Source organism: Xenopus laevis, chromosome 2L (genome assembly GCF_017654675.1).
Source record: "Xenopus laevis strain J_2021 chromosome 2L, Xenopus_laevis_v10.1, whole genome shotgun sequence".
In the NCBI taxonomy this organism is placed as follows: Eukaryota; Metazoa; Chordata; class Amphibia; order Anura; family Pipidae; genus Xenopus; species Xenopus laevis.
In genome coordinates this window covers 83,273,658-83,294,159 of record NC_054373.1, presented here as the reverse complement: position 1 = coordinate 83,294,159, position 20,502 = coordinate 83,273,658, and the positions used below count along the sequence as shown (strand labels likewise).

The following is a 20,502-nucleotide window of genomic DNA, read 5'->3' as shown; positions in this document are numbered from 1 at the left end:
GACAATGCTTTCTCTATATTGATCCATGGATATGCATAAGGGTACAGAGTTTTTTTTGATACATATTAAATCATACTCTCCTTATGTGCCTCCACTACTGGCCCCCCTAGATTTTAGATCACCCACAAATGGAAAGTGCTCCTTAGAAGTCTGTTTTATATCATTATAGCAGAGTTCACCACCCCAAAAACTGGCATTTTGTATACATTTTGCAAAAGATGTGAAAAAAGACATTTAATCAACTGCATCTTGTGTATCAGCAGTACATTATGATGGCTTGACTATTGTAACTTTTATTAGAGAGTGTAACCAGATACAGGTACTTCCTGCTCCAGATTTTCATCATTATACCACATTGTTAACTGCTGCTTGGCTAACTCCTCCATTTATTATTACAATCATGCACAGATATAGTAACCCCGAGTAGGAAATGGGAGTAGTTACTAAAACTGAACTCCACTAAGTGGTTATTTGCAACAATTCTTTAAAAGGGACAATATAAGCTCATGTTTTGCAATATGAATCTAATAAATAGAGCTTGTGCTGTTACCAGTGTACAACCAGCTCTCTTTGTTGTGTTTTGTAAGCAGGAGTCCATTATGTAGGGGGATTATCTATGCACACATATTGCAAGAAATAATCATGAAGTAGCTATCAACTTTGTTTGCTGTGTTTAGCTCAAGAAAATCATTTTATTGTGATTATTATTGGGAACAATATGTACTAGTCATTACAATTAAGGGTATCCTGACTGACATGGCTCCTTAATGGAACAGTAACATCAAAAATTAAGTGTTTTAACATAATACAAACATAATGCAGTGTTGGCCTGCACTTGTAAAACTGCTGGGTTTGCTTCAGAAACACTTTTGTTTATATAAATAAGCTGCTGTAGCAATGGGAGCAGCCATTCAAAGGAGAAAAGGCTCAAGTTGCACAGCAGATAGCAGATAAGCTCTGTAGAACATAATGGTGTTATCGGTTATCCACTATTTAACCTGTGCCATATAGCCTTTTTTCAATTTCCGCAATTGCTACACAGCAGCTTGTTTATATGAACTATAGTAGTGTTTCTGAAGCAAACAGATCAGTTGTACCAGCGCAACAGAAATTTTGTGGTTACTGTTCCTTTAAGAAACAAGCCAATATTAACACAAACATAAGGAGCATATTTTTTATTCTTGAAAAAAAAAAAAAAATGACTATAGCTGCTGGCTGGTAGACGCTCAGTCATATCTCCAGCCACATCAGAGGAAGTATGTCTGTATTGACATCCCCAATGCCCATCACAACACAGTAGCTGACTCCTGCTAAAGTGATCAACACAAGGGACAGTACTATTCATTGTGGAGCAGAAAAAAATTGCATAGTGACTTTGTGCTTGTACATCTTTTACAAACTGAAAACAATTTGGGGACCATCTACTTTAAGCTGGCCATAGACGCAACCATTCGATCGTATGAATCGTGGATTCGTACGATTTTCGGACCATGTGTGGAGAGACCCAACATTTTTCGTTCGGCGGAGATCGGTCATTTGGTCGATCGGACAGGTTAGAAAATTTCTGTTGGCTGCAGGTAATATCTCTGCGTGTATTGCCGATCGTATGATTTTCAGAGGGAGACTGTCACCAGCTTTGTCGGACATAAGTATCGTACGATTGCTGTCAGGGGCAGAACATCGGCTGATATGTTCTTTTACTACTTTATTTGATCTGAATGGTAAGACTTTGATCTGAATGGTTAGTGGCAGGTTGGGAGATGGGAAAGTCCGATCGTACAATGATTCGTACGATCAGATCTTTGCGTCTATGGCCAGCTTAAAATATGACCACTATTACGTAAACGGTTTAGTGTTGGGCGTAACAACCTGGCTCAGGCTTTAAAGAAAATATATTTGTATTTACAGTACAGGTATGGAACCTGTTATCCAGAATGCTCGGGACCTGGGGTCTTCCGGATAATGGATCTTTCTGTAATTTGGATCTTTATAGCTGAAGTCTACTAGAAAATCCTTTAAACATTAAATAAACCTAAAAGGCTGGTTTTGCTTTGAATAAGGATTCAATATATCTTAGTTGGGATCAAGTACAAGCTACTGTTTTATTATTACAGAGAAAAAGTAAATATTTTATAAAACTTTGGATTATTTGGATAAAATGGAGTCTATGGGAGACATTCCATAATTCAGAGCTTTCTGGATAACGGGTTTCCGGATAAGGGATCCCATACCTGTATAATGGTTACTGCCTTTGAGAGTTTATGAACATTGTATACATGAGAAAAAAAAAAGTGCAATGTGCATAAAATAATTTTTCTGCAATATTTTGTCTTTGGAATACTCTGTAGTGGTCTTCCCACTGTTTAAATTATTAATTTAAATTGCAATTTCTGGAGGAACAATTCTAAGATTCCCTTTAAATAAAAACATAAAATAGTGCAGATTTAATGGACAGTCATATCTTTCCAGCAAAGCATAACAAATTATTTTTGTTTTATTGCATAATTACCATTGAACATAATAAAGGATAAAACAAATCCGAAGGACACCGCAGATCATGATCACGTACTATATATTTAAAAAAAGAAAAAGGTTTTGTAAGCAATACTTACAGTAGACACCTCATATCTACTAGTGATATAGACCTTATAGAAATTGTATTTCCCCACCCAACACAATAGTTGATTCTTATATACATATATACACACACACAAAGTGTATATATAAATATAGATGCAATTTAGGTTTGCACATGAATTAAAGAGTAATTACTGTACATAGATTTGGGTAAAACTCAAACAGGAAAACGCTTTAAACATTAAACAATTTTAATAAAAGTTTCTGTACAATGCTAAGCAGTTTTATTTACACATAGAAAATGTAACAGGAGTATTGTTTCAAATGACAGAACTCCTTCAATTTCAATGGCAGGTAATCTGGAAAAAAATAACAGCATTCCATTCACAAATATTTTCAAGCAATAAATATGTATTTATAAATAGTGTAAATTTACATCAAGATTAGAAACAAAAATCACAAATCTGAAGTTTATTCCTTAGTCTATGTGCAACTCATTTATCTTTGTGACTTGGCTGTTAATTCTTTTTACAGTTTTTTTTTTCTTTTAATATTTTGTTTTTCTAGGAAACATAAATTGTAACCGTCATGGTTTCCAAAACAAGACAGAAAACATAAAAACAGAAGAAAAAAATGAAAAAAGGGAAAAAAAATAAAGAATTCCTACTCTTCACATTAAAAAATTGCCCAAAAGACATAAAACTTCTAACTACATGTCAGGTGGCCAACTAAATTAGTACTTAATGCAAATAAATCTGGAAAAGGGGTTTAAGATGGAAAATATGTTTAGCCCAACAATGCAGGGATAAGGAAAGTGATTTTCAAGTCAGTAGTCTATATAATGTTGCCAGTTTTGTCAGATATATACAAAACTTGGATTTTTTAAAGGAGAAGCTGGAACAGCAGTATAAATAGGAAAGTCCTGGTTAGGAGGTATTTCTCCTGTCCAGCTGGTTGACACTCTGCACTTGGAAGGTTGCATAGACGCAGCATTCAGCCAGGAGCCTTGTGGAATAGCTATGTAACAAAAAAAAAACAGAAAAAAACAGAAAAATCTCTCCCAAAGAAAGCAAAACAAAACAGTGGCGCAGAACTGAGTCACTTCCTGAATATCAGAAATATTTTCATTTACTGTCCACGGAATAATGTCAAGATGATGGTGAAGGCATTGGAGGAGCCTAGAAGTTAAAAAAAAAAAACCAAAAAAAAAAAAAAAACACACATTACATATAAGGTTTGCAGACTTAGTTGCCTATACCCCCCGCATTCACCATAGTTGGAGAAATTATCGTTTTTTACGCAAAAACAAAATATTTAATTCAACTTCGAACATGGTTTCACAGCTCACAAATTGATTCTTCAGCATCAGAATGAAAATTGGCCTTATTTTAAAAAGGTTTTCTGAAAAAAACTTTACATTATAAATAGGACATCTACTGTCAAGGAATAATAACATTTTACAGTCATATGAAAAAGTTTGGGAAATCTCTTCAGTTCAGTTAAATTTGATGGCTGCCGAGCATGGACAGCCTGCTTCACTTAATCCCATAAATTTTCGATGATATTCAATTCGGGGGACTGTGACGGCCATTCCAGAATATTGTACTTCTCCCTCTGCATAAATGCTTTGTAGATTTTGAAGTGTGTTTAGGGTCATTGTCTTGTTGGAATATCCAACCCCTGCGTAACTTCAACTTTGTGACTGATGCTTCAACATTATCCTGAAGAATTTATTGATATTGGGTTGAATTCATCCAACTGTCAAATTTAACAAGGGCCACAGTCCCTGAACTAGCCACACAGCCCCACGGCATGATGGAACCTCCACCAATAGTCAGTAGGTAGCAGGTGTTTTTCCTGGAATGTGGTGTTCTTCTTCCGACATGCAAAGCAATTTTTGTTATGACCAAATAACAATTTTTGTCTCATCAGTCCAAACCACTTTGTTCCAAAATGATTGTGGCTTGTCTAAATGAGATTTTGCATATAAGTGACTGTTTGTGGTTTGAGTGCAAAAAAGGCTTCTTTCTCATCACCCTGACATACAGATGTTCTTTGTGCATATTGTGCTGAATTGTAGAACAAAGTACACTCACTCACAATCCTCCGCATATGCCGCTCCTGTATTTTTCTTGGCCTGCCAGACCTGGGTTTTACAGCAACTGTGACTGTGGCCTTCAATTTCCTGATTACATTCCTTACAGTTGAAAATGAGAGAGAGCTTTTTGTAGCCTTCCCCTGAACCATGATACTGAGCAATCTGTTTTTAGATCTTTTGAGAGAGTTGCTTTGAGGATCCCATGCTGTCACTCTTCAGAAACAGAAGCACAACTTGCAATTGGCCACCTTAAATACTGTACTGTACCTTTTCTGATGATTGGACACATCTGTCTATGAAGTTCAAAGCTTAACGAGCTAATGCAACCAATTTGGTGTTGGCAGTAATCAGTATGGAGCAGTTACATGCATTACAATTAGCAAAATTACAAGGGTACCCAAATTTTTGCACAGAAAGTTTTTCACATTTGATTTAATTTCATACAACTGAATACTGCCTTACTATAAACATCTTTGTTCAGAAAATACCCCAGATGTTCCTGGGAAATGAAAGACATACCAGTGAAAGTTGTTGAAAGTGGAGTAAATTATTATGCAGGCTGAGAGGGGTTCCCAAACTTTTTCATATGACTGTATATGAAAGTAGAGGCTTGTCCTTTTGAATTCTAAAAAATACGATTGATTTGGTTATAAACGAATCCCATATCAGTAGTTTAAATCAGGTGTCCTGTAATCTGTGAATATTTAGACAATCTTGTGTTATCTCTTTAATACTTTCTATATTCTGCATATTTAAGATATTCATATTCAAATTGAATGGATTCTTCTTTCTATAGCATTCATGTTGTGTTGGTATTGTTTTATTGTTTGTTAGACCAATGGAACATTGTAAAATTAAAAAAAATATATATTAACAGCTATTTGATGAATTGAATTCAATTCACACAGCTTTTTTATGAATTGTGACCATTTTTCAAGATATCAACTCTTTTTAAATACCACTTCCTTGTTTCCTCCCGCAATTTAGAGGCAGATTAGCTGGTTACTGATTAACTTGACCCTAGCGTGTGTAAATTTGTTAGGGACCTCAGATTGTAAGATACACTGGGGTAGGAACTCATGTGAATGATTGGACAATCTCTGCATAAAAAAATGGTGGTGCTAAATAACAGATGATTTATTTTGCAGCAATGTTATGAATGTTAAAAACTTACTAATGTAAAAAGGTCATAGATCTGCATCAGCTCCTCCATTCTGAACTGTTCTAGCACCACAAAATTTTCTAGGTTTGGGCATGTTTTTCTTGAGCAGTCATGGCAATGAACTACATAGGTCTTCTGAGAATTGCTCTCTTTTGTCACAAAAAGTAGATTGAAGACTTCCACCTGCCAAAAGAAGTAATTGAGAATTAAATGAAGACATATATAACCTTTAATACACAGATGTGACAGATGAACCTTTTCTAAGCAGCGTTTCAATTGGTGTTCACATTTTCTTTTCAAGGGCAGTGTATCCTAAACTGTCAGGCTGGCCAAATCAGTGACTTGAATGATTTCTAAGGTGAAAATTATGTTATTTGCTCATTTGTTCCCCTAGAAGACCAGATTGAAGGTCAGTCAGGGGTGTCTAAGGGAAGAAGACTTGTTGCAGTATAATCAAGGGTGCTGGTATCATGAGGCAAATAGAGAAACTTACAACAGGCTATATCCCCTGCAAGTAATGAGAGGTGGCAAAAAGCTGCTCCTGGTAACTTAAAGAGCTTAAATTCTGATTCTTAAATTGGAACTTCATCTTCTTCTAGTGAAGAGAGTGCAATTCCACTCTCTGCACTAGTGATGTGCCCCCCCCCCCAATGCTGAAAGGGTTAGTGGTGGAGGAACAAGGTGATGGAGCAGCATTGACTAGACCACATCAACATGGCACTAGGTGCCAGATCGCTAAGTAAAATAACCTGGAAACTATAGCAGTATGACTTGATGATACAATATAGGTCTTCATATATAATCTGCTATCTGGTTTCCAATAACTCTGCAAACCAAAACAGACTGACTGAGGCTTCAGTTGTATTGTTATTCTTGTTTTTCATTGCTTATCTTCCTATTCTGGTCTTCAACTGTTCATCTTCCATTCCGACAGCATACTGCTGCCAGTCTACAAATGTGTAAAATGTTAAAGGAAAACAGTTGTCAGAGATGGGGCAAATAGGGGGATTCTGTTGGTTTTATAACCTCAAATGTTTTTTTTTCAGCTTTACAGAAAGCACAAGTACAAAAAAAATGCCACAGATAATAAGTAGCGTGGCCTAAATGCATACAGACACTAGAAATTGGTTAATGGATTCTTTACTGAAAACAAAAAGTTTACTAACCTCACAGATGCTACAGTAATGAGCAGGTTCTTCTTTTGTTCTGCCATGCCACACAATTTCTATTCCAGCAGCAATTAGAACTTCTCTCAGTGCTTGGCAATGCTTCAAAGTCCGCAATAAGCAATATCTATATGGAATATATTTAATATAATTAAAGAGAAACAATTGGCAATGAAAAAGGTTATTTCATTTTCTTAGTAATAATGAAATAGTATATTTCGCAGTATACAGATTCCCAAAATGCCTCTTATTAATTATACACATAAATGCATAATCCATATTCAAATTCATATGCAGTACTTCATATCAGTCAACTATCATATGGTTCATTAACTATGAATCACTAAAAACAATTAAAATAATGAAAAGCACAGTATTTTGTTGCCAGAGGCAAAGCACACTTATTATGAATGACAAAACCCTTGAAAATACCTTAAATGTTAAGGAATGTTGATTCTATAACAATAAAGTCAGGTAAAAGTGCAGAAGAAAGCATTCCCACAAGTCAATGGTTATGGAAACTACACTTCTAGCGTTAGTCTACAGGAGGGTATACCTGGGTGTTATGTCACCCACAAGGAGCATAACTTCTCATGGTTACAAGATGCCTTGTTTGACATTGCCTTTCAAATTGCCAAGGCAAGCAACAAGCTTTATGTAACCAAACCAAAAGAAAATGTAAACCTTTCAAAAAGATAACTTTAGAACATTGATATACAACAAGGGATCATTGTCAATTTCACTTTTGTATGCACTGTATATGAATAAGCGTTTGAGAAGTACCCATTATGCATTTTGTGTGCCTTGTTATTTGATGTATATCTGAATGGCTTTTAAAAAAAAAAAAAAAAAAAAAAGTGGAGACCGCAAATGTTACAAGCCTACATTTTGAAAGATCTTTTGTTTAATACAGAGGTGCCTATAAGGTACATCGGAATCTACCAGTAAACCTTTAGCTGGTGATCAGTAGATCTCAAGACACTTTAAACAAACAGCTTGTCTAATTCACCCCATGTTTCATGCTTTTCGTTCAGATATTTTTTATGTTACAGTTACATAAGAAATAGTTGCTTGTTAAATAAAGTAAAATAAATTCTCTCATAATATTCAAGTAATATTTCCCATGGAACAGAATGCTAATGTTTTTATGGATGTAGATCATAATGGGATAACGTCACTAAAAGTAGATCTCGTCTCTAAATCCCCTGGACCTGACGGGCTACCAGTTGAATTGTATAGGGCCTTGGGGGAAAAAAATAGCAGGCACACTCTGAGATACTCTAACTCAGGCATTTACTCTGGACTCTCTCCCCTCCTCATTTAACCATGCTTTGATTGTCTTGATCCATAAGGAAGGGAAAGATGCAGAACTGTGCTGGTCTTATCGCCCGATATCATTGCTCAACGTAGATGCAAAAAATCTGGCCAAAGTACTGGCAACTAGACTCAAACTGGTTATTACACATTTAATAAATCTGGATCAGACAGGTTTTATGCCCAACCGCTCAACAGATATTAACTTGAGAAGGCTGTATTACAATATGCAAGTCCCAAATGACAATACTGGGTCCAGGATAATAGTCTCTTTAGACTCAGAAAAAGCTTTCGACTCAGTAGAGTGGCCGTATCTATGGGGGATCCTTGAACAAACGGGTTTGGGGATAGATACATTAAGTGACTCAAACTACTATATAGGAACCCCACTGCTCAGGTCCTACTACAACAGAATTTTCGCTGGGTAGGAGGACCAGACAGGGGTGCCGCTTGTCGCCCCTTCTTTTTGCGCTGGCAATTGAGCCACTGGCTACTCAGGTCAGGATATCACCCCAAATAAATGGTCTTAAATGCAGCTCCGTTGAGGAAAGAATTTCCCTGTATGCGGACAATGTCCTTCTATACCTGGCTGATCCAGGCCCCTCACTATCTGGAGTTTTGAATATGTTTCCACATTTACTGTGTATGCAGGCCTTCGGATCAACTGGTCCAAAACGGTTATCTTCCCACTGGATATAGATCTCGACCCAAATTCAGCAACTGATGCAAGGTTACAATGGGTTGGGATAAACATTCATCTAGACCCTAATCAGTTCAACCCTCGTAGTATTACCCCTATAACCACGCAACTTACGATGGCAATGACAGCCTGGAATACGCTACCCCTCACCCTTTGGGGCAGAATAAATATCATCAAAATGATGATCGCTTATTAGTAAAGTATGGGCATTCCATTTTTTTTTTTTTTTAAATAAAATGGGAAGAACTTGACAATAGTTGTGGACTTGACAATAGTTGTTCCAGAAGCCCGATTGTTGAACATGTCTACAAAGTCCTTGATAGTTTGCCTTGAATAGTTTAATAGCGCCTAAACAATATCACTTGCTTTTTACTATACTGTCATATCTCGAGGATATAGAGACAGGCTCATTTGTGCATTCCTGCAAGAAAGCCAACAAACACCTGTACAAAGGAGCTGCAAATGCCTCTAATTATGTTGTGAGTTGACCAAAACAAGGAAGGCAGTATGACTAGCAGAGAGAAACTGCATGGTGATTATATTCAGCATAACAAACACAAAAATCACAAAACGTGGAAATAATGTATTTCACTTACTTAATCATTTCAAAAAGCTTTGGATCAGAAACTTTGATATTCTTTGCCATATTCCAAGAGAGATGAACCATTGGTACAATAGACTTGACACACTGCAATTTATTCCATTCATACCGTTCCACGGCCAGTTTATACTGGAAGGCTAGAGTTATGTGGGTAGGGGTAGAAGTAAATTAGAAATGTAATTTGCATACTTATAAATATGTCTTGAATTAACAGTTTACCTAGTGATGTTTTTTTATCTGGCTATTCACTACAGTATATTTTGATTGTTAGTTGTGAATGGGCAAAAGACACCTCTCTACTCTGTATCTTCCATAGAGCTGTTCTTACAGGCAGTGAGAACTGACCACCTGAAAAGTTGTATGTCCCATATTTAAGGCCACTGGCTTAAGTATTCTAGGGGCTGTTGTCCCAAATGTTTGCAGTTCCATGAATGGACAACAGGGAACTCCAGATCACTCTCAAGTCAACTGAATGGCAATCCCTTCCAAGGGCAACTATTGCGTGGCACAGCTACAGTCAGTGACAATTGCCTGACACATAAATTACAGCCACCATTGCACTGATGTTCAATTGCATGTGGAGCTATTCTGAGCATTTTATCGCCCCTGCATGGAGCTATGAATTGCCTGGCAACAGTTAGAAAATAGTTTTTAAAATAGTGTTGATTTGTAGATGGAATTAGGAATGCAAATAGCATGTCAGCCTTTTTTAAACTTCAAGTCAGCTGCTGTCCATAGTAAAATGTGCCAGCAATTATCAAACTTTGTTATACAAGAACTACAGTTACTAGCAGATGACATTGTAAAGATCGGCTTATTATACTGAAACTACTGCAGCACAAGTTTGTAATTTGAAATGAAGCAGAGTTTATGAGGCTTTTTAGTGGCAGACCTAAGCTGCACTGTGAACAAGTGTTTCACAGTGGTACTTTCGTGCTGCACTGTGTACTGCTTCCATGCTTTAGATATTTACAAAACATAATAGTTCTTTCTACTGCTGGCCTGTGACATCTTACAAAACAACCTTTGACAAAAATCTATATTTTCTAATGCAAGGCTCTCCATTTGGAGGCCCATAAACTGGATGTGATCTCACTTGCACTTAAAGGAAAACTATATCCCCAAAATTAATATTTAAGCAACATAGTTTGTATCAAATTAAGTGGTATATTAAAGAATCTTACCAAACTGGTGTGTGTGTGTGTGTATATATATATATATATATATATATATATATATATATATATATATATATATATATATATATATATATATATATATATATATATATATATATATATATATTTACATCTCTTGCCTTGAATCACCATTTCATGATGGTCTCTGTGCTGCCTCACAGATCACCTGACCAAAAATACTGCAGCTCTAACTGTAACCGGAAGAAGTGTGGAAGCAAAACAGAACTCTGTCTGTTAATTGGCTTATGTGACCTAACAAGTATAGTTTGTGTGGTATTTTTATGTCCACCTTGAATCCTACAATTCCAGGGGGCGGCCTTTTTTTTTTTAAATGGCAATTTTTTTTTTTTTTATGATTACCCAATGGCACATACTACTAAAAAGTATATTATTATGAAAATGGTTTATTTACATATGAGCTGTTTTATGCAATATATTTTTAGAGACTGTTCAGGGGGGAATAGTTTTTCTTTAATAAAGGCTCTTAAAAATAAACAACATATGTACACAGAAAACACAGCTATAAAGCCTAAAATCAGAATACCTGTGAGAGGGCCAACATTCCATGCAATGTTGTTGCACCAACCAATTGCTTGAACCCAGTGCACTGTGCCAGCATTAATCCAAACTAAGTCACCAGGCCTTTGGATAAACCTGTAGACGGGCACATTTGCTTCATAGAGGTCTTCTAGATTGGGCCACCATGATCCCAAAAGGAAGTTTATATTATTCCTAGGGGAAAAATGAGAGACAGCTAAAACCTTCACCAAAAACAACAAAAAACACCCCACCACCAGTAAACAGATACCCCATAATAGCTCAACATGAATGTTAAAGGGATACTGTCATGGGAAAAAACATTTTTTTCAAAATGAATCATTTAATAGTGCTGCTCCAGCAGAATTCTGCACTGAAATCCATTTCTCAAAAGAGCAAACAGAATATTTTATATTCAATTTTGAAATCTGACATGGGGCTAGACATATTGTCAATTTCCCATCTGCCCCAAGTCATGTGACTTGTGCGCTGATAAACTTCAATCACTCTTTACTGCTGTACTGCAGGTTGGAGTGATTTCACCCCCCTCCCTTGTCCCCCCCAGCAGCCAAACAAAAGAACAATGGGAACGTAACCAGATAACAGCTGTCTGCTAGATCTGAGAACAACACTCAATAGTAAAAACCCATGTCCCACTGAGACACATTCAGTTACATTGAGAAGGAAAAACAGCAGCCTGCCAGAAAGCATTTCTCTCGTAAAGTGCAGGCACAAGTCACATGACCAGGGGCAGCTGGGAAAATGACAAAATGTCTAGCCCCATGTCAGATTTCAAAATTGAATATAAAAAAATCTGTTTGCTCTTTTGAGAAATGGATTTCAGTGCAGAATTCTGCTGGAGCAGCACTATTAACTGATTCATTTTGAAAAAAAAATTTTTTCCCATGACAGTATCCCTTTAAAATGCTTTAATTACTATGATGAAATTAAAATTCTCTCCATTCTCCCAGAAATACAAGTAAAAAATAATTCACATAAAGTTATTATTTAAATAAAATGTCTTTCCAACACAAAATAAAAGTAATAGTATTTCTTAAATTTACTTTTCACAGAAGTCATGCATTACACTCCAGTACGTTTCAGGTACGACAAACCATTCGCAATCTCCTGGGCCAATATTAATATTAACCGAACAGAAGTTGTTGTTTTCTTGATGGCCTAAAAATAAATACAAACATTTTAAAACATTAGAAGGAAAGACTATTTTTCCCATTCTCATCATTTGTCTGAAAGTCAATTACTCCAAGAAGTCAACCGGATACATTTTTATTTTACAAATATATATACAGTCATATGAAAAAGTTTGGGAACCCCCATCAGCCTGTATAATAGTTTACTCCACTTTCAACAAAAAATATAACTGGAATGTCTTTAATTTCCCAGGAACATCTGAATACTGGGGTATTTTCTGAAAAGGTACAGTATTTAAGCTAATTGCAAGCCTCTATTTGACTCTCTGAAGAGTGACAGCTTGGGGTCCTCAAAGCAACTCTCAAAAGACCTGAAAACAAAGATTGTACAGAATCATGGTTTAGGGGAAGGCTACAAAGAGCTATCTCAGAGGTTTAAACTGTCAGTTTAAACTGTAAGGAATGAAAGGCCACAGGCACAGTTGCTGTAAAACCCAGGTCTGGCAGGCCAAGAAAAATACAGGAGCGGCATATGCAGAGGATTGTGAGAATGGTTACAGACAACCCAAAGATCACCTCCAAAGACCTGCAAATGTATCTGTACATCGTTCTACAATTCAACACAATTTGCACAAAGAAAATCTGTATGGCAGGGTGGTGAGAAAAAAGCCCTTTCTGCACTCACGCCGCAGTCACTTGTTGTATGCAAAAGCTCATTTAGACAAGCCACAGTCATTTTGGAACAAAGTGCTTTGGACTGATGAGACAAAAATGGAGTTATTTGTTCATAACTAAAAGGCTTTGCATGGCGGAAGAACACCATCATATACCAAGAAAAACACCTTGTACCTACTGTCAAATTTAGTGGAGGTTCCATCATGCTGTGGGGCTGTGTGGCTAGTTCAGGAACTAGGGCCCTTGTTAAAGTCGAGGGTCGGATGAATTCAACCCAATATCAACAAATTCTTCAATGTTCAAGCATCAGTCACAAATTTAAAGTTACGCAGGGGTTGGATATTCCAATAAGACAATGACCTAAACATACTTCGAAATCAACAAAGGCATTTATGCAGAGGGAGAAGTACAATATTCTGGAATGGCCGTCACAGTCCTCCGACTTGAATATCATCGAAAATCTATGGGATGATTTGAAGCAGGCTGTCTATGCTCGGCAGCCACCAAATTTAGCTGAACTGGAGAGATTTTGTATGCATGAATGGTCAAAAATACCACCATCAAGACACTCATCAAAGGCTATAGGAGGTGTCTAGAGGCGGTTACATTTGCAAAAGAAGGCTCATCTAAGTATGGATATATTGTATTGATGTAATACCAATGTTGGGATGGCCAAATTTATGCACCTGTCTAATCTAGTTATGATGCATATTTTCTGTTAATCCAATAAACTTTATGTCACTGCTGAAATACTACTGTTTCCATAAGGCATGTTATATATTAAAAGGAAGTTGCTACTTTGAAAGCTTAGCCAATGATAAGCAAAACGCCAAAGAATTAAGAGGGGTTCCCTAACTTTTTCACGCACACACACAAAAATGGTTTCCTTTCTCTGTAATAATATAACAGTACCTTGTACTTGATCCAAACTAAGATATAATTATTGGGAGCAAATACAGCCTATTGGGTTTATTTAATGCATTCTGGATAACAAGTCCCACATCTTTTTTGTTGCAGTCTACAATACAATATTAAGGTATAATAACTATACTTAGGTCTCAAGCTGCACGCACTGGCAGAGTTGTGGCATACCTTACCAGATATTGTGCAAATGGGCATATGTGCCAGTGAGGCAGGGCATCAAGATAGCCACACTCTCCCCTCACACCCTCCAACCATCCCTTCTCTGGTCTCTCCCTTCTCTGCTCCTCCCTCAATCTACAGTCTCACCCCCTTTGTCTCTCCCACCCTCCTGGTCTTGATCCATCTGCCACTATCACCATAATTTATTCATCTCCAGTCTTGCCTCTCTGGTCTTGCGCTCTCTGCTGCAAACCTAATTCACCGACCTACCCTCAATCTCTGATCTTGCCCCCTGCCTCTCAGTCTCGATCCTTCGCCGCGCCCCCCCCCCCAACCTTTGTCCCTCTCTGGTCTCTCTCGCCCTCCCACTATCTTTGTAACTAATGAAAATACATGGAAGTGCAGGAAAGTAAACTCCGCAAACCTGGTGTCCTACTGCCTGGAACCTTCATGTAAAGTTGAACAGTGTTCATTCCTAGTATAGTATGACCAACGTGACTCAGAAGATTTCCAGCTGACACAACACGTGCAAAGGCAGGAAGTTTTGTCAGTTCATGAAGTTGTAGTTTCCACCTTTAAATAAAATGACAGTTGATTTTAAGAAAGTAACCAAACTCTTCAATTTGAAAGTTTAAAAACAAAGGTATTACATATCAACATTTTACAACTTAAAACCTCCTTTATTACAATTAGGGATGCACCGAATCCACTTTTTTGGATTCGGCCGAACCCCCAAATCCTTTGCGAGAGATTCGGCCGAATACTGAACCAAATCCTAATTTGCCTATGCAAATTAGGGGTGGGAAGGAGAAAACATTTTTTACTTTTTTGTTTTGTGACAAAAAGTCACGTGATTTTCCTCCCTGCCCCTAATTTACATATGCAAATTAGGATTTGTATTCGGTTCGGCCGGAAAGAAGGATTCGGCCGAATCCGAATCCTGATGAAAAAAGCTGAATTCTGGCCGAATCCCGAACCGAATCCTGGATTCGGTGTATCCTTAATTACAATTAGATTACTGTCAGATTGGGACACTATTGAGAAATTCTAATACAACTTTAACACTGTTTTTGTGACCAACAACTTACTTTCTTTCATCAGACAAATCAATATTGGTCCCAAATTTAATGGCTTTGAAAGGGCCTTTTCGTCTTCTACCAGAGCTGTAAGGAAAAGATTATGAAAAAAAATTTAACGTAAAATGTACAGACAACAATACTATGGAACTAATAAGAAAACATAAATCTGTAGCATACTTGAAGATTCAGATTATGTATACTCCTACTTATATATGCAGCTTTGTTTATCTTTACAACATAGTAATAACAGTAGACAGGTGAGAAACAACTGCCTAAATGTATAGACCGGAATGTAGTGCCAAATAACACAAACACGCATGCTAGCAAAGAGAATGCATATACCTCAAAACATATAAAAACATCCAATGCAAGATGTTACTCACTTATCTGAAGATGTGGATTCACTATCGGAGTGGTCTTTGTGTTGGATTTTTTTATCATTTTCTTCCTGTTGAAAGTAAACCACTTTTACTGACAAATCATAATATCTTAATGTGCCCATTATGACAGACATACAACATGATGATAAGGGGCAATATTTAGCAATAAAAAATGCTAACTACAAATAAAAGAAATAAAATGTTGCAGCTTCAACCACAGATAAAATGAAAACGATAAGCAGGAAATTATTTGTTTTACAATTATCTTCAATAAAAAAAGCAATATGACAAAATCTAATCATAAACTGATAAAACAAGATATGCTTTCAAATGTTTAATAAAGATAGGAGATCTGCTATCCATACATATTTATTTGTGAATTATCTATTCTTTAATAATGATCATTCTTTGATCCTAGTTACTCTGCATATGTCTATATTGTTGGCAAAATAATCAAATTGGGTTTATTTAGACTTGGCCATTTGTCAGTACTTTAGATCACATCCCATTTGGTTGCATTGAAGTGGTGAAGATTGCCCATTAATAGTGCTTAAAGTAACACCAAAAAATTAAAGTATCATGTACAGTTGCCTGCACTGATAAAACAGATTTGTTTGCTTCAGAAGCACTACTATAGTTCATACAAACAAGTTGCTGTGTAGCAATTGCGGAAACTGAAAAAAGGCTATATGGCACAGGTTAAATAGTGGATAACAGATAACACCATTATGTTCTACAGAGCTTATCTGCTGTGTAACCTGAGCCTTTTCTCCTTTGAATGGCTGCCCCCATTGCTACACAGCATTTATTTATATAAATAAAAGTAGTGTTTCTGAAGCAAACACAGAAGCTTTACCAGTGAAGGGCAACACTGCATTATATTTTTATTACTTTAAAGGAGAACTAAAGCTTAGCTAAAGAAGTAGGCGACAAATGTTGTACATTATGTTGTTGGCGTCTTTACCAGCCCAAAGCAACCACAACCCTTTAGCAGGGGAGATATGTGCCTCTGAAGATGCCCCAGTAGCCCCGATCTTTTTCTCGGCACATGCTCAGTGTTGTTGTCAGTAACTGTGCTTAGGGACCGACTCAAAATGTACAGAACTCATAGAAAATAAATGTCACAATATAAGGCTGATTAGTAATTAATACAGTTAATTACTACATGGCAGCAGAGAAACCAGTGCAACTAGCATCAGAATTTAATATTCAACCCTGTCGTATCAGATTATATTAGAGGACAACCTTATTTTCTGCTTGATAATTTGCACCAACTCAAAAGTTAGCTTCTCAACAGCTGCCCGGAGCACACTGAGCTCCTGGATCATTGCTGCTACTGAGAAACTAAAACTTTAGGCTGGTGCAATAAGTTCATTATATAAAATATGGCATTTTTAGCGTTTAGTTCTCCTTTAAAACACTCATTTTTTTGAAGTTACTGCTCTTTTAAAGACACACAGCAGTGACATTGTGTTTGTGTGTATAAAATTATTTATCTTCTGGCTTATCTTACTCTTAAGGATTCCTGGAATGAAGCGGCCTGATACTGTGCATATTTTGCAATGGTGGTATGAGAACGACTGCTTTCACAGCGCCAGATTTTCTTTGTTCCAGTGGGGTCCCAGTTTTCATCTGCAGGCTGTAATAACTGTGTCCTCACTTCGACTATATGTTCATTATTCGCTTCTACTAATGTCTTTGTAGAAAAGAGTCCTAGATCTTAACACAAACAGAATATTTTCATTTAGATGTACAGAAAACATGCATGTACAACCATATTTAGAGCCAATAGAAATGCTTGTCTAAAGCTGGTTATTCATTTAAGATTGCCTGATCTGGCAATAATAAGATTCTGACTTGGCTGGGTATAGTAGAATATATTGCTTTTATAAAATTATTGTAGTTTTATTTTGTCGTTTTTTGAAAGGGACCAAAATAATGCCTTGGAGTCACCTTTACTGACCAGTATTTGGCTTAATGTATCAAATAAATTTTCTTAATTACTGTTATACTGTTGAAGTATACTGCATAGTTGAAGAAAATAGATTAAGAAAACATATTCCACTGTATAATAATAATCTCAAAAGAGATTTAACTACTGCTAACATGGTTTTTAATGTGATAATGTAAAGTTTCAGGTCCTGAAATAAATAATTTTATATAATTACCTAATTTAAGAGCTCCAGCAAGGCCACGTATGACAGTAACAGGGTTGTTTGGATTTGTGCAGAACTGATGGAGTGGTGGGAAGAAAGCATCTCTCTTGTTTTCTAACTAGAAAAGAAATAATCATTAAGAGTAAGATATATTGGTTTCTTAAGAAATGTTTGAACATACAATTTTTGCCAAAAAGGGACAATCCATAGAACAAACAACATAACGGTCTCAGGAACGTAAAGGCAACGCAGGTATCCAAAATGAAAAAAAAAATAATGAGCAGTCATCTGCATGAAGAGTGATGTTTGTAAAATTACTTAAGGAATTATTGAATTCCAGTAGGAAAAACGAACAAAGAAACATAACCTGTGGTGGTTCTCAGTACTAAATATTAATGCAGTACAGAAAACAAAATAAGCAAGGGCTGAATTATCTCAGCCTTTTATCTACATATATAAAAACCTTTTTTCTGTTAGGGCAATGACAGACTGCATTTTGCCATCAGAGTAGGTAAGTTACACAAATTGTGTAAGAACTCGTTTGAGGAAATGTCACAATTATGCAATTTGAGTACTTTACCAACAAAGATGACATTGCAGACTACACAGGATTTTGGATGTTCCATTACCCAAATTCAACTCAGGTGACAAAAATGCAATAATTGGGATTTTGCCAATGAATATATCACCTTATTTATGTTAGGTCTAAAGTTGGCAAACTTAGCAATTTGAAGCTACAGTCCATATAATAAGGAACATATAAACATGGCAATGCAGAAAAAAATCCCATGAATCTTTTTATTCTATAATCTGCTCGAAGAGTAAACAACAGGTCAATCACTTAGACAATAACAAAACTGTCCTTTTAAGCTTTTTTTTATTGGATATTAAACTATAGAATTAATGTTGAGGGAGTACTTAGAACAGGGATCCCCAACCTTTTGAACCCGTGAGCAACATTCAGAAGTAAAATGAGTTAGGGAGCAACACTAGCATGTAAAATGTTCTTGGGGTGCCAAATAAGTGCTGTGATTGGCCATTTGGTAGCCCCTATGTGGATTGTCAACCTAGAGACTCTGTTTGACAGTACAACTGGTTTTTATGCAATTAAAACTTGCCTCCAAGTCAGGAATTCAAAAATAAGCACCTGCTTTGAGGTCATTGGGAGCATCATCCAAGGGGTTGGAGAGCAACATGTTGCTCACGAACTACTGGTTGGTGATAACCGACTTAGAATGTTGGATATGTTCATAACTTGTGGGGAATAACTGGACCATCTGAATTTTAGATTTTTGGATAGCTGTACAATTGTAAGAAGAAATTGAGAAACCCAAATATGGTCTTAACCAGTGTAAATGTTATTTCTGTTCAAAAAGAAGGTGAAGTACTTCATTCTCTCCATAGTCCGGTTCAAGTCTGGAAAAGTAAACTCTTTGAAGGGAGGGGTGACAGGCATGGTTAGCTAGTTCTTCCACTAGAAAGTGTTAAAACTCTACTTTTTTGGGCCTAAGTAAAATGAGAAGCACTTTCAAATGCAAACAAGTTTATTTGGGAAGCAAGACATGTAGAAATAGCAACAAAAAAGAACTGATCTTATAGAAGTGTCTAACCCAGGCATGTCCAAAGTCAGGCCCGGGGGTCAAATGTGGCCCGTTTTCAAATTTACACCGGCCCTCAGCCTCCATCATGAAATTAATAATAATGCGGCCCACCAGCATAGTGCGATCAGGAATCGCGTAGCCGTAATATTTGGGCAAATTAGTGAAATGATCTGCCACTTGGTCTATACTGCTGCCTGTGTGCTGAAGGTGTTCACAATATGCTCTTGCATACTTCTAGGCAGATCATTTCACTAATGTGCCCAAATATTACTGCTAAGTGATTCCTTGTTTAAATGAGTTTAATGATGTTAATGGTTCAAAGAATGTCAGGCTGAATGGTCGGCCCACGCACATTTTCACCTAACCAAATGAGTGAGTGAGTGAGAGTGTGAGAGAGAGAGAGAGAGCCAGCACAAAACATCAAATAGTAAATGTTGCCTGGGTGCAACAAGCCCAATAGGTAAGTTTAGAGCAAAAAGGAAGCTGGCACTCACAGGTCTTACGAAAACGGTAAAGGTGTTTATTTAGTCAAAAAGAACAGCTCTTTTTAACTAAATAAACAATTTTAGCATTTTCGTAAGACCTGTGAGTGCGAGCTTCCTTTTCCCCCTCTCTCTCTCTCTGAAGCCTCTCCAATTTGCCTCAGAGGACGAAAAAAATCTTTCCCAACTTCAAAATCGGACTAATCCCTGGATCAACTTGTACTATGAGCTATCTTCCATAACCCTGTATTCCCTCACCTGCTAAATAGCCATCCAACCCCTTCTTAAAGCTATCTAATGCATCAGCCTGTACAACTGATTCAGGGAGAGAATTTCACATCTTCACTGATAAAAAAAAAAGCCCTTCCAAATATTTAGGGGGAAAGCTCTTTTCTTCTAATTGGAATGGGTGATCTCCTGTTAGCTGGAAAGACCTACTGATAAATAAAGCATTAGAGAGATTATTATAGCTGAGATTTCCCATACCTTTTACCAGCTTAGTTGCCCTTCTCTGTACCCTGGCTAATGCAATAATGTCCTT

The 20,502-nt window shown here is 36.8% G+C and overlaps 1 protein-coding gene across 9 annotated transcripts in view; it reads right to left on the bottom strand.

The window, feature by feature from the left end:
• Window positions 1-2,473: 2,473 nt before the first annotated feature.
• The window catches only part of LOC108708200 (lysine-specific demethylase 6A), a 77,899-nt gene continuing 59,870 nt past the window's right edge, over window positions 2,474-20,502 (bottom strand). For 4 of the 9 annotated variants that reach the window (XM_041582108.1, XM_041582113.1, XM_041582112.1 and 1 more), the window contains 11 exons: window positions 17,891-17,996; window positions 17,236-17,441; window positions 15,726-15,790; window positions 15,352-15,426; window positions 14,688-14,836; window positions 12,419-12,533; window positions 11,362-11,549; window positions 9,614-9,755; window positions 7,004-7,130; window positions 5,850-6,020; window positions 2,474-3,755 (listed from right to left, as the gene is read on the bottom strand). In XM_041582108.1, coding sequence (XP_041438042.1) covers window positions 3,726-3,755; window positions 5,850-6,020; window positions 7,004-7,130; window positions 9,614-9,755; window positions 11,362-11,549; window positions 12,419-12,533; window positions 14,688-14,836; window positions 15,352-15,426; window positions 15,726-15,790; window positions 17,236-17,441; window positions 17,891-17,996 — 1,374 coding nt within the window. In that variant the 3' untranslated portion in view covers window positions 2,474-3,725. Of the gene's footprint in view, window positions 3,756-5,157; window positions 5,370-5,849; window positions 6,021-7,003; window positions 7,131-9,613; window positions 9,756-11,361; window positions 11,550-12,418; window positions 12,534-14,687; window positions 14,837-15,351; window positions 15,427-15,725; window positions 15,791-17,235; window positions 17,442-17,890; window positions 17,997-20,502 lie in introns of those variants that run through there. The other 5 variants (XM_041582110.1, XM_041582107.1, XM_041582111.1 and 2 more) reach the window with 2 other exon arrangements.